Source organism: Tympanuchus pallidicinctus, unplaced genomic scaffold (assembly GCF_026119805.1).
Source record: "Tympanuchus pallidicinctus isolate F22 unplaced genomic scaffold, pur_lepc_1.0 scaffold19, whole genome shotgun sequence".
NCBI classification, from domain to species: domain Eukaryota; kingdom Metazoa; phylum Chordata; class Aves; order Galliformes; family Phasianidae; genus Tympanuchus; species Tympanuchus pallidicinctus.
In genome coordinates this window covers 15470355-15484936 of record NW_026294710.1, presented here as the reverse complement: position 1 = coordinate 15484936, position 14582 = coordinate 15470355, and the positions used below count along the sequence as shown (strand labels likewise).

The following is a 14582-nucleotide window of genomic DNA, read 5'->3' as shown; positions in this document are numbered from 1 at the left end:
TAAATAGTTTTAAATTATGCACACTTAATTGCATTGTTTTTTGTATTAATTATTCTGTGAGCTTGCTTAGGTATCGCTGCACATTACCAATATTTAACAGTTAATACAAAATCCTGTCCTTGGAGGCGCGCTCTGTGTTTGTACTGAATCCCTGATTGCTGGAAGTGGCTGTAATTCTGAATTGAAATGGAAGAGCTGCTGTATGTTTTGGTAGCTAAATTTGTACGAGTCTGAAAACTGAGCTTATGCTTAACTATATTATTATTTAAAAAAGATGTTGTATGGTAGGAAGGCCAGTGCGCTGTTTGCAACAGTTACAATCCCTAAGAGATTGAAGGCTCTGAGCTGAAGCTTTTGTGAGCACACAGTTGTACATGGAGGAGTGAATGAAGCTGCCTTGCAGTGATTCACCATTGCTCTTTAACCTGGACCTCACGTAATCTATTTTGGGAATAGGATGAATTTATGTCCGTGGTTCGTCAGTCACTTGAGATAATTTTGAGAATGCAAGTAAAGGCTGCAGTGTTTTGATTAAATGAATAAGAAATAATATGAACACTTATTTCAGTCTAGTCTACTGGAAGTTATTGTGTGCTGCTTAAGCGTGTATTCCTTGTTTAGATTTCTCCTGGTTAGAAATGAATTCACAGATCAAATGTTTTGTCTTTGCTGTCCTACTTAGACAGCTGCTGTTGATATTGATGGTTTTTTGTCTGATGTGTGGAATTTAGATGTGGTCCAAACTGGAGAGCTTATAAAGTGGAAAGAATAATTTGAGAGTATATGCATATTATCTTTGCATGTTATGGATTTGATTGGAGTATGTGTAGGAAAACGTTTTAATTGCAGAAGACTCATAACTTATTTATAAGCCCATAGCTTGATGTCATGAATCCATCAGGTTGCCACTGTGCTTTCTGATTCAATATTTATGGCTGTTAGTGTGCTGTTAGGAATCTTCCTTGTGACATCTTCATTAACTTTAACGTCTACAAAGCTGTAGTTGCTCTGCCAGCTCCTGAGAGAGATGATGGGGTGGAAACCAGCCCTAGGGTGGGTTGTCCCAGGTGAGGTGGTTAATGCTCATCCTTAATGCACGCAGGGACATGAGAAATGCTTTGTTGCAGCAGATCAATGGTTTGAATGGCCTGATGCTCTGTTGTCAATACCAGGTGCTACGGAGGTGAACACAAGTTCTGTAGTGACTGGGGAATGTTCTTATTTTTTGTAGGGGGAAAAAATAAATTCCTTCTGGTATTGAAGCCAAATTCTCTGACTGCACTTCATATATTTTATAGCCTGTTGTTGTTCTTCAGTGTTTTACTCACCTTTTGATTTTACTTGATTTTAGTTTGGCTTCAACAATTTGAAGAAAAAGGTGCCTGTTGTTCATTTCAAGCAATACAAAATCTGTCTTTTAAGTACTGCCCAATCAACTTTTCTGTGAGTCTTTTCAACAGTGTGTTATGGAAGAGTGAATAGAAGCCCTGAACTGCCTGTTTTGCATTAATATCTGGCCCTCTGTCTTCTCTGTGTTGAGTCGTTCCGGGTTTTCTTGCCGTTATTTCACAGAATATTGGGGATCATGGAGTCCAATCTCCCTGCCAGATCAGGAACACCTAGTGCTTTTCCAATGGGAAAGGGCTGTGTGGTAGTGCCATATGTCATATATAATCATTATATAATAATATATTATATATAATATATATTATGACATATTATTTTCAATATATATAATCATTATTTCAACTGAATCTAATGGGAGCTTAATGCCCTGATGTTTCTGTAAGTTTTGATAGGGCTATGTTGAAAAAGAGACCGCATGACCAAGACCTTTGTGCCTCATTCACTGACTGTCTTTGTGTTGTTAGAAAAGCTGAATGAGAAAGATCAGTAGATCTGCTTCAGTCTCTGAATATTGTTTTTCTAAGCATTCTCTAAAACATGTGTGATTGTACCAAACCTAAGTGTCTCTTAATAACTTAATGCACCTGCCCTTTCAGGAGGATTTCGTTAAGGTGCCTGATGGTAAATGCTGTTTCCATTAACTTTTTTTTTTTTTTAAATCCCAAAACTAACAGGCAGACTCCTAGCTCTGCAAGCTAGAGGTTGTTTGATTAATGTGTCTGTATCATATTTTCTCTATCTAATCGTTTTCAAGCTGCAAGTAACTAATGTGTGTTGTTTGCAGCTTTGGGTGCTGCCTTCTTGCTATGCTGTGCTATCTTGTTAAATACTTCTTCTATAAAACAGCTTTAAGCAAGAGAAGTTATGAATCTCTATCTTTTGATTTGAATGGACAAGGATGAAGCAAATGGAAGAAAGTACTGTCCAAATGCATGAGTTGCATACATCCTAACGCAGCAATCGATAGTAGACATAGAGTTAGGGTTGCTGTTGTCTTCTAAAGAATTTTGCTTGTTACAAAGCTCTTGGCTTTGGGTCCGTGGTGCTGGTCGATGGCTTTTGAGTGTTCCAACATGGAGGTGTGTTTCTTTTTCTTTTTTTTTTTTTCTTCTCTGAAGCCTCTGTAACTATTGGGAAATGCTTGAGCTCTTCAGTACCCCTAGAAGCCATCAATGAGGACTGAGGAGTTATAACTAGTCTTTTGGACTACTCTGTTAGTCTTGGGCCCTGTGAATATGTATGTTTTATTTTTTCATCTGATTTTGAAGGACACATAAAGAATGTTAATTACTTTGTACACTCCTGTCGTTCTGTGGGCTCTTTTTCTTAAAGCAATTATATTACACTTCATGTAGATTACAGAGAACAATATCTATCTGTATGAGTGAGGTATTCTGCTCTTTTTTTTATTAAAATAGCTTTGATGCAGAAATGCTGTTGCACTTGCATAACTGTTGGTCTGCTTGTGTGTTTGTCAAAACCCTGCTGCAGTGTAAATGTGCTGCAGCTTTTATTTTGGAAGTTTTCTTTCTGTTGGGCACGGCCATAGGTTTTAGCCATTAGATAGCTGTTGGCTGTAATTTATAGTTTTTCCAGATCTCTTAAGTCTTTGTCTTGAGTGTTGAAGAAGCTGAATGTACCAAGTCCACGTATTGGCATGTCACTGAAGTACACAGAAATGGTTTGTTTAAAAATTGGTGAACTTACCTTTGCTCATCTTCAAGTTAAATTCTGTGTGTGAAGGGGAGGAAATGCATCTTACGTTTGTGAGTTTGTGACTTACTATTAGACATAAATATCTGTGTATCAAAGCATTTCAGAGGAGGAGGTAGCCAGATGTCAAAGCCCAGGTTCCTTCATCCTGGCGGCATCCAAATGGCAAAGGTTCTATAACCAAATGGCAATGATGGTTCTCTAACCATCATTGCTTGGTCTGTGAGGCTCCAGACAAGAGCTCTTTGTTTTAACTTGGCTCTTACACCAGTGTTCACGTCTGTGGTGATGTTACACAGGGCAGGATGGTCAGTCTGTTAAGCACTGTGCAACCTGCTGCTGGAGCTGAGCAGGATAAGGAGCCTATTGGCAGTGCAGCTGGTGGTACTCGATTTCCATTATTGCAGAGAGAATACAGCTTATCAGACACCATCAGCATCCCCAACTCGCATGCTAAGAGGACAGAGTTATTTCTGGGTAGAGCACTATGGCTTTCAGAGTATAGTTCCCATTACTGACCATCTATCTAAATTGTCCTGTGATGTGAACTGTGCATTAGTGCATTCAGACTTGGTGAAAGGCAGAGATGCATTTTACCCTCTTGTAGGAGCACAGCAAAGCACTAAGGTTAAGTGTGACCTTCCTAAATATAGTTGTCTGAAAATCTTCCAGGTTTCTCTTCTCTGGGATGCAGTTAAAGACGAGTTTGACACTGATTACAGTGTCCTGAAGAACTTGAAATACTAAGGGGATAGGAATAGCTAAGTAATTTTTGGCAGCTGTTGAATGCTTATTGTGTCCTGATTATGCTTATTTTCGCAGACTTATATCTACCATATTGTGATATTCTCCACTAGCTTGCCAGCTGTTTGGTTTTAACGTCCTGCAGTCTGAGCAGAGATTTCCATTGCAGGGAAATAGTGTTGGTTTTACCAAGAACAGTTCCATTTTATTTCCTCATCCCCATTGTAATAAATTAACTTTTTTCGTTCTAAAAGCTTCTTCTCCCAGAACAAATCTCTCCTACTTATAAAACTGCAATTTTTTACCGAAACATCATAAACTTCCCACTGGGGAGCTACCTAATTATATCTTACAATAATTCTATTGAGTGATCTATGGCTCCAGTTTTATTCCCTATTAGTATTTGGCAGATCGATGGGCAATCTAATTGATTGTTAAGGTCAAATGTCTTTATTGGCTGATGCCTGAATCTCTTCTTATTATGACTTTAAAGGCTATTTTATGGTCTGTTGAAGTTCCTGTATTTGTTTTTGTGCATCAAAGCAATAAGGCTCATGATATAAATGCTGGTGAACAACATTCTTACACAATGTTTCCTGTATTCTGAGGCGCAGTATTAAAAGAATGTGAAATATTGAGGTATCAGAGTTGAACAAAACTGCAGTAAGAAACACTTGATCATGGGTTTTCAGATTGTTCTGTGAATAAGGTAGCTGTGATGTGAAATACATTTTTTTTTGCTTTATGACAGCTTAATCATTTCTAAGTGTACAAACGCAGAACCTTGACAGCTTTCATTTTGGCTTGCGGTGCTTACTGAGGTACGGGGAGGTTCATGTGTGCTGCAGTACGAAACCAGCATCCTTGTGATTGCCTGATATTTGGCTGAACTTTTTGTCTCTTTGGGTGAGTGTTCTCTCTGATCTTTGTTTGGAAATGTACAGGTGTGGTGCAGCAGCTTGGTGTCTCCCAAACAGAGGTTGTGAGCATGTACTCGTGTAGCCTCAGATCAGAAAATAGGGGAACAGCGATGGCAGTCAGTAGAGATAGTCCCAATAAAATGGACATTTGCTTTTCTTTCAGGGTTTGTAGTAATTTGAATGTCTTTTTAAATATATATATATTTAAATTTTCATATATAATTTGACTTCAGAGTGAATTTTACAGACACTCACTTCACAGAATCACAGATTCAGGCTCACAAGTGTCCCCTCGTCCTTTCCTGTTACAACTCCATCATCTGAGTAAGCTTTTGCTGTGTCTGGCAGAATGGCTATCGATTTCTTTACTGCTTTACTTAGGGTGCTTATAACTGATTTAGTTGCTCAGGATTCCCATAGAATCAATGGAGATGCTTCGTTCATTCATAAAACTTGTTATTATGAACATCTGCTTTAGATGAGAGACTTGCACACTGGGCTCTTTTAACTGTAAAAGGAACGTGGGCTAATGATGCTGGGTAATGTTTGCAGATCAAAATGACTCCTGAAGTCAGTATCACAGAGATCATGTTTGTCATTGGTTGTTTTTTTTTTTTTTTTTTTTTGTGCATCCTTTTGGTTCACAAAATCTGATTGCTGCTTAATGTAAAACAAAAAGTTGGTTCCACAAAGGAGATACCAGAACTGGGGACTGCCCTGATTTGTGTTGTGATCAATAGGCACCCTCAAAAGCATTTCTTTAGCTGAGAAATTTGTCCCAAAAAAGCCTAACCCAAATACTTACTTTGTCTTTACTTAAATTTGATGCCAGTTTGGTGATTGATGCACTTTGCTGGAGTATGTATGACATTATAGGCTCAAGCCTGACCATCTGAGGAAGTCTAAATTGAAAATGTTCCACTTCTGGGTAAATCTGCCTCTCTCTTCAAATTATTTTTTATTTTTAAGCATTACTTGAAAGGCAGATGTCTCATTTTCCTTTGCCCCAGTATCTCCACAAGTTTCTGACTGTTGACAATTGTTGAGTGCTGTCGCTGTGCATGAATACAGACACAAACAGTAAGGACACTGCTTTGTAACTGTTAACTTGCAATTGATTCCTGCCTTAAAATGCAGTTGCTGTCTTACAGTTACTTAAGCTAGTGTTTTGGTTTCTATTTCTGAGGAGATTGTCCCACATCTGTATCTTGGTTTTTGGAGTGAGACTGCATGTTTTGTTGCTCTGTGGGTCCAGAGAATGGAATTTGAGCCAGCTGCTTCATATGAGTAAGGAAACTTTACTGATGCCTTTTACTGGAAGGTATAAAGTAACTCTACAGTACTTCTATATATATAGTTTTTATATATTTATATAAATATATTTATAATTTCTATTTATATAATATATTAATTATTATATATTTATATATTATTTATATATTTATAATATATATTATATTAATATATATAATATAAATTATATTTATATTTATATATATATGTGTGTGTGTGTATATATATATTTTATATATATACGTGCATATGTGTGTGTATGTATGTGTATATAGCGTGTGTGTGTGTGTGTGTATATATAGCAGTAATTACAAATCAACATTGTCTGCAACTTTTGGTTACGAAGCCAATGCATTTTCTGAAAATGGAGAACATTGTAAATACTTGTAAGAATGAGCAAGTATTGCTCAATCTTAACAGTATTTGATTTGTTTTATTCCTGCTGTGCTTGTGTCAATTTGCCTTTGTATGGAGGAAAAAAAATGTATGAAACTATCTCAAAAATGAGCAAATGTCTGGTTGGTTTGTTTGTGTTCTGATTGAAACAACCTTTCCTATGGAAGTCTGCTGAAACATGTTTAATTGCTACAGCTTCAGTTGAAGGAAGTGAATGCAAAATTTCTTATCTCTACAGTTCTGTGCTCATGGGTGCACAGATTGATGCTATTGAATATGAACAGTGTAGTAGCTTGCAAGACCGAGCACTTGAATATCAATTCAGATTGGATATTAGGAAAAATTTCTTCCCAGAAAGAGTGGTGATGCATTGAAACAGGCTGCCCAGGGAGATGGTGGAGTTGATGTCTGTGGAGTGTTGAAAAGACGTGTTAATGTGGCACTGAGGGATGGGCATGGTTCAGTGGGCATGGGGAGGATGTTGATCGTTAGGTGGGATGATCTGAGTGGACTTAAGGAGCTTTTATGATTCTGTGATCAGTGATGAAGGGAGGCTGTGAGTGCCCTGTCCCAGAGGTGTTCAAGGCCAGGTCGGATGGGGCCCTGGGCAGCCTGCTCTGGTATTAGATATGAAGGTTGATCCTTGGGGTTCCTTCCAACCCAAGCCATTCTGTGAAGGGAGTTTTTTGTGTGTGTGTGAACAGAAGTCTCACTGAATGGCTTTTGGTAGACTTGGATGTTTTTCAAGCTTGTAGAATCATGGATATTACACTGTATGTACTTACACTACTTGTGTGTGGGAAAGTTAATTATAGACTTGAAGAATTCCGCTGAGTCAAAGTAAAATAAATGCTTATTCTGTGCCCACCTGCTGAAGTGAAATGAAGAGAATTTGAGGCAAAAACTTTTTTTCCAACAAGAGAGACTAAAAATATCAGTACGTGAGATGTTAGAAATGCTCCATAGTTGAGGAAAAATGTGTATAAAAATACTTGATTAATTACATAGGAATTTATTTCCCTCTGTTTCATATGAGTAAAAAGCATGTTTGCCTTTTCTACTTAAAGCTCAGGTGTTTGCCCTGATTTTACTTTATAACAGTGTGTGTGTGTGTGTGTGTGTATGTATATGTGTGTATATATATATATATATATTTTTTTTTTTAAGAAAAATGTCCTTAATTTAACTATATCACCTTTAATTTAACTGTATGCTTTTTCATAATTTTCAGAAGATACTGTTAATGGAAAAGTTGTTTAATAAGTATAATTTTTAATGGCTCTCTAGCGTTGTGCATTAAAATTTGAAAGGCAGTTAAATCACAAGAAAGCACTTTGCTTTATAGAAAAAAAAAAAAAAACAACCAAAATAATGTATTATGTAGTTGTTTCCGTAATTAGGAATATATTGTGTTCTGTTAACACTTCATTTAATTTTCTTTTAATTGTAGTTAATGATGAAGAACTAAAGAAAAGAATTGCAGAAGAATTGGCATTAGAACGAGCCAGGAGAGACTCTGAAGCTCAAAAGAGAAGGTTTGTTGGTTAATAATAGTATTTGAAACAAATGTACTTAATGCTTTTATTACTGCTATTTACCTATTTATTATCAGCAGTTAAATTTTGTGCCCTCAAGACAAATGGTAGGTAAGTCCCTGGGGCTATATAACCAATTTTGATATTAAATACACATTAAAAGCAGAAAATCAGCTGATGCTGTCTTGTCAACGTTCTGTATCCATTTTTACCTGACTTCTTTGGTCTTTTAAAATCAATCTTTCTTAACTTCTCTTTTTTCTTAAAATATATATATCATTGTAGAACGATAGCAATAGGGAGCACTGTACAAGTGGATTACTTATAATTCCTGTGTTTTATGTCTTCTGTTTGATCAAAAGTATGTTTTACCAGCAGTAGAAATGGTAGTTGTTGTTATTTCTGTGAATTCTAGATTTCTGTGTTGCAGAATGTTTTCAACTGCTTTAATATTTCATGTCTTAGCACTTTGAAGATGCAAAGTATGGTAGTTAGATGGTTTACCTGAAAAAAAAACAAAACAAACAAAAAAAACAACCCTTTTTGATAGCTCTTTTGCATGAAAAACCGTTACTTTATTAGTTGTGTATTTTCAGAGCCTGTAGAGATTGTAATTAATGTGAGAAACTTCATAGAAACACACAGAACGTAGCTGCAGAGTTGGGTGTAGCATTTCAAAAATATATTCCCTCTGTTGAGTGTGATGCTGGTAATTATTAGCAAGTAAAAACTTCCAGTTTGAATTGGACATCAGTTTGGCTGTATGGTGAACTTGGTGGATTTGTGTGGTAATTCATAGTTCCTTTCAGTGATTTTGTTTAGAAGGTAATACAACACACAGATCACAAATATTAACCTGCTCATTGTCTTCCCCTCTGAGAATGGGAAGAAAGACTCATTATGATGGATTTTAAAAATTAGGGTGTAATTAGTGCTACTTAAACTGTCTGCATATATAGCAGTTGTTTTCTAGACATCATTATATTGTTATTTAATTGTGTTAGGCTGATGGAGTATGTAATTAGCTAGGACTATATAAATGCCCAAGAAAATGAATCGGGCTTTTTTTTAATCAGCAGTAAAGGAAATCAATATGTAATAGAAAAATCTCTCCTCTTTGAACTGGACTTTGAGAGGAAAGCTTGTGTTGTATTCGAGCTGAATGTTGGCTGCTTAGAGTTCATCTAAACGTGTTTACAGTATGGAAATGTTTGTTTTGTAACTTCAGTATTTTGTCCCTTGACACTTCTCAGTGATTTTCATCAGGTTTTCCGTAGCTCAGTTTCTGTTGTGCATTGGCATGTGGAAGGTAAGGAGCAGGCTGGCTTTTCACACGCCTGATGGTGTGTTTTACAGAGGCTATTTGCTGTTTTACAGGGGCTATTGCTGTGTTCTCTTAAACTTGGTTTGAAGAATCTGTGCTTTTGAAGTGTAAACTATCAGACTAAATCTAAACCAAAAATATCCTCATGAAAATAACATGTTAAAAATCTTCTTAGCAGCTTTTGTGTCTTCACTAGGTGTTTTTTTTTTTTTTCCTAGAGATAATCAAGAATTTCTTATTTTACTTTCTATGTACTATATATATATGATTAAAAATAAATACTTGGCTGGAGTGTAAAGGCTCTTGTCTCATAAAATAGATTTAAAAGATGGAAGTGTTTACTTAGCTGTTACTTGAGGTGTTTTACAGACAGAGCTCTTGTTGAAGTTTGTGTTGTTAAAAACACTGAAGAAGCACTGTAGCAAATGGAGCTGTTCTCCTTCAGAGCATGTTCTTCTGAGAGTGAAGTGACTGCTGCTATGCCGACCTCATGAGGAACAGATTTCTGTTGTTCGGATTCAGCATACCTACCCCTCCTGTTCTATTCCAATTGAGAAAGCAATCTCTCCTGAATTCAGGGCCATGAGAAATGTCTGTGCAGTGTTCAGGTTTTTTTTTTTTTTTTTAAGTCAAGATCCATACTTTCAAGTGGGAAAAGCCTGCAATTTTCTATACAGCTCAGGTATCTATCAGTCTTCTGGACACTTACATACTTTTAGAGCTGGTATAATTTTTCATCATTACTGGACTTCAGTTTTGAAACATAAACTTAAGAGCTCAGTGTACACTGTTCAGATAGAACATTTTATACCTTTCACTTTGGTGCAATGCAGAGACTTCTAGGTAATACAGACAAGAAAAACCTAAAAATACTCCTTTTGTATTTAGTTATGTAGTAAACATGAAAGCATATGGATGGTTGTAAGATGGAACAAAACCTGTGTACTGTGCTTAAAACATATACTGGAATAAAACTGTTACAGAGGACAGTTGTTAGCATGCATAGGGTATATTCCAAGAGCAACTGGAAGCCATTCCAGAGTTCAAGAGCTTTAGACTACATTATTCAAGTCTTCAGAACCTGCAGCTCATGGAAGCAATAACAGAAGTACTTTCTTTGTTGTATCAAACGTGTTCACGAATGATGTTGACAGGTAAGGGTACCACACCTGGAGGTTGATGGCCCTGTCTGTGGCAGGGGGGTTGGAACTGGATAGTCTTTGGGGTCCCTCCCAACCCAAGCCATTCTGTGATTCTATGGTGTTAATCCTTGAACACGTGAAAAAAGGAAGTGAAATGTAGGCTTCGTAACCTATACGAAGAATGCAGAGTACAAATGCACCAGTGTTTAAGGCTGGTTGGATTGAGAAGGATGGTGTCTGATGTCTGTGCTGATAGCGCATTGTAGAACGGTGATTCAGTAGCTCTTTCAGCTTATATTTCAGGCTCTTTGGTAGGCAAGTGAGCAGAATGAAGCCAGACCTCTGCATTTGGATGAAAGATCTGCTACTTTTAACTGGTGAGAAGCAACTTGGAATGCTGTAGTTCTAGTGTTTAAATTTTTTGAATAGTTATGGTAGGGGCATAAGCCCCATAATCAGTTAATTTAATGGATGCCGTAGTATTAAAAACTACTTTGCTTTACACTTTCAATGCCTTTAAAAAAAAAAAAAAAAAAATTGATAACCTACTACTTTTTTCTTGACTATCTTTAAGTCAAATATTGATGGTAGGTGATGCTGATATCCGTAATGTTTTTGGTAAACGTTTTATGAAATAAATAGAGAAACACAAAGGTTATGTATTTAGAAAGTGTGTGTATCCATTGCCTTCTCAAACACAGTTTTGCTATCTTTAAGTAAAAAATTAAACATAGGTAAACTTTTGACTGTCAGTTGTCTAACTCTATATAATGGATAATTTCAGAACTGTTTCTGTATGCATTGATCACCACATTTTGATCAGATGTGTAGTATATCCATGTAAGACTCTGAAAGATTTTTTTTAATTCACTTGCTGTGTAGTTTATTTATTCATACATACATAGGCAAATGGTTAAAACTTCCCTGAAACTATGATAAGTCTCTCCAGGATTTTCTTCTCTTAGAGTCTGGGAGTATGCAGTGGTTGGGAAGCGTCATAAATTAATGCAAAACTTAATAACTACCGTCATGAGAACATGTGTGGCTTGTAATCTGTTGATGGAAATTGGAGTGCTGCCAGTGACTGAATTCCCTCATGTTTAACCATTCTGGGCCAGAACACCACCTCATCTCACATATTGCTTTCCCAGGCCAACTAATGGACAAATGTTGCTGGAAGTGCTTTACTAAAGCTGCCTTCTGGCTGAATTTCCCCTGGGAGTTTCTCTACTTAATTTGATAGACTGGAGGAATAAAGTCTCTGTCTATAGAAGTACTTATTTATTTCCATCTCCTTAAGTGAAAGCAATGTTTATCCTCTCAGAAAAAGGCAGAGTTATATGTGGATGAACTTACTTGTGTTAGAGGTTGGGTATTTAGTCCTTGAGTCTGACCAGTAGGTATTCCTATCCTCTCTAATCAGTTCTGGAGATTAAGAATAGGTTAGCAGAACTTTGTAATGATACCACATTGGCCAAAAACCCCACTGAAGATGCAAAGTTTAAGCTAATGCATTGGTTCTTTTACTCAGCTCAGCTGTTGTCTCTCGCTGTGGCTTTAGAACATGAAGAAAGTTTCCTCTCAAGAGTCATTTAATTTGAAAAGTCAAGCTGGTTTTTATTCAATTGCAACAGAACTTGCGGTGACTGCATTAGTAGATGTGACCAGTTAATGTGTTGGAGCTACAGTCGTATGATAATGCTCAAGCTAATTTGTAGGTTGTAATACTATTAGTATTAGGAACAATAATATAGAAATAATACTGCTATTACAGTCATAATTACTAGAGAACTTACTATTTTGAACAGAATAGGAAAGAATATAGTGTGCTATTTCCCCTAGATTAAGAATACCATTAATATTCTCATAGTCTGTTTCCAGTTCATGTCTGTACCTACCATTAACTCGGAATAATACATTGCTTTTATAACGTTGATTACTTAATGAAAACAGCCAGTACCTCAATGATGTATTTGAGGCTTATTGAACAATTACTTGAGCATATTTAATGGCGTTCTGCTATGATGTTTCTTACTGCACTGGTATATATGTATATATATATATGGACTCAGAAGAAGTGAAAAAGCAAGCTTTTGTCCCCTCTTAAATACCCGCCATAGCCTGTTAGACATCTCTGAAAGAGAAGCCTCCTAAAAGAGAGAATCATAGAACCACAAAGTTGGAAAGGACATAGAAGACCACCTAGTCCAACTGTCGTCCCATCACCATTACTATCAGGAGCCACTAAACAATATCTCATAGTTCCTCATCCATACGCCTCCTGAACGCCATCAGGGACGGCGACTCCACCACTAATTCCACTCCAGCTAATTCCCTTGATTGCTCACCACCTTCCTCCAAGGTTGTCCACTTGCCTGGGTAACATCCCAGATCTTCCTTGGAAGGCTGCCTGTCCTTCACGGCTGACAAGGATCACCTCCAGCAGGTGAGAATGGCCAGCCGGGTATCCACCAGAACACCCAGGTTCTTCTGTGCAGAGCTCTTCTGCAGCAGGTCAGCCCCTTGTCTGGACTGACGTGTGCAGATATTTCCCCCCCAGGTGCACCACCCTGCACTCACACTTGTGAAACCCCACCAGGTTCTTCTTTGGCCAGCTCTCATCGTGGCTAACCGTCGCTAAATCGCAGCACTGCCTTCTGGCGTGTCCGCCACATCTAGGCACAGGCCAGGGGCACGCTTTGTCCCTTTGTCCCGGTCCTTGGTGAAGATGTTAGTGTCCTCCCAGATTGGCAGGGTAGGTTCTGAACAACCCATCCCGTCCAAGCTGTGGAAGTTTGCGCATTTGGAAAATACAGCGGAGTGTTGTTTCATTTTTCGCTGAATCACAGCAACGGGTTGATTTGGAAGGGACTTTTTCAGGCCATCTAGTTCCAAGCTCCCTGCTACAGACAGGGACACCTCCCAGTGGAGCAGGTTGCTCAAGGCCCCATCCAGCCTGGCCTTGAATGCTTCCTGGGACGGGGCATCCACAGCCTCCTTGGGCAGCCTGTTCCAGGGCCTCACCACCCTCCGAGTGAAAAACTTCCTCTAAATATCTAACCTAAACCTCCCCTGTCGTAGCTTAGAGCCATTCCCCCTTGTCTTATCACTATCAACCCACCTCAAAAAGCCGCTCCCCCTCCTTCCCTTCGAGTGCTGGAAGGCCACAGTGAGGTCTCCCCAGAGCCTTCTCTTCTGCATGCTGCAGAAGCCCAGTCCCCTCAATATTTCTTCAAAGGAGAGGTGCTCCGGCCCTTTGGACGTCGCTCCCTCTCCTGGCAAGCAACCCCTTGTTTCACGATGCCCAGGATACAGCTGCTCTTTTGGGCTGCAGGCGCATGCTGCTGCCTCACGGCCAGCTTCTCGTCCACCAGGCCTTCTCCGCAGGCCTGCTCTCAAGGAGTTCTTCCCCCAGCCAGTGTAAGTACCTGGGATTGCCCAGCCCAAGTGCAGCACCTTGCACATGGCCTTGTTGAACCTCGCTGTGTTCCCATGGGCCCACTTCTCCAGCCTGCCCAGGTCCCTTCCCTCCAGTGGATGCACTGCGCTGCTCAGCTTGGTGTCGTCTGCAAACTCGCTCAGGGTGCGCTCAGTGCCGTCATCCGTGTCCTTGATAAAGGTGTTGAGGAGCACCCATCCCAAGCCCCCTGATCCCTAGGGGACACCTCTCGTGACCGGCCTCCACCCAGACAGAGAACCGTTGATCACAAGCCTTTGGCTGCCATCAGCCAACCACTTCTTAATCCATCGAGCACTGCCTCCTTCAAATCCATACCATTCCCATTTACAGAGAAGGATGAGGTGAGGGACCGTGTCAAAGGCTTTGCAGAAGGCCGGGGAGATGACATCCCTTGCCTTTTCCCCATCTACCGCTGCCACCCTCCATCACAAAGAGCCACCAGATTGATTGGTCAGGCAAGATCCGCCTTTGGTGAAGCCACGCCGGCTGTCTCGGGTCACCTCTTGGTCTCCTGTGTGCCTTCACATGGTGAGCAGGAGGATCTGCTCCATGATCATCCCAGGCACAGAGGTGAGGCTCACCAGCCTCTAGGTCCCCGGCTCATCCTTTCTGCCCTTCTTAAACTTGGAGTCATGTTTCCTTTTTGCC

General features: G+C 39.1%; 1 protein-coding gene across 2 annotated transcripts in view; it reads left to right on the top strand.

The window, feature by feature from the left end:
- Window positions 1-14582, top strand: part of CHCHD3 (coiled-coil-helix-coiled-coil-helix domain containing 3) — a 157177-nt gene that overhangs the window by 20941 nt on the left and 121654 nt on the right. For both annotated transcript variants that reach the window (XM_052680736.1, XM_052680737.1), the window contains exon 3: window positions 7924-8008. In XM_052680736.1, coding sequence (XP_052536696.1) covers window positions 7924-8008 — 85 coding nt within the window. The remainder of the gene's footprint in view (window positions 1-7923; window positions 8009-14582) is intronic.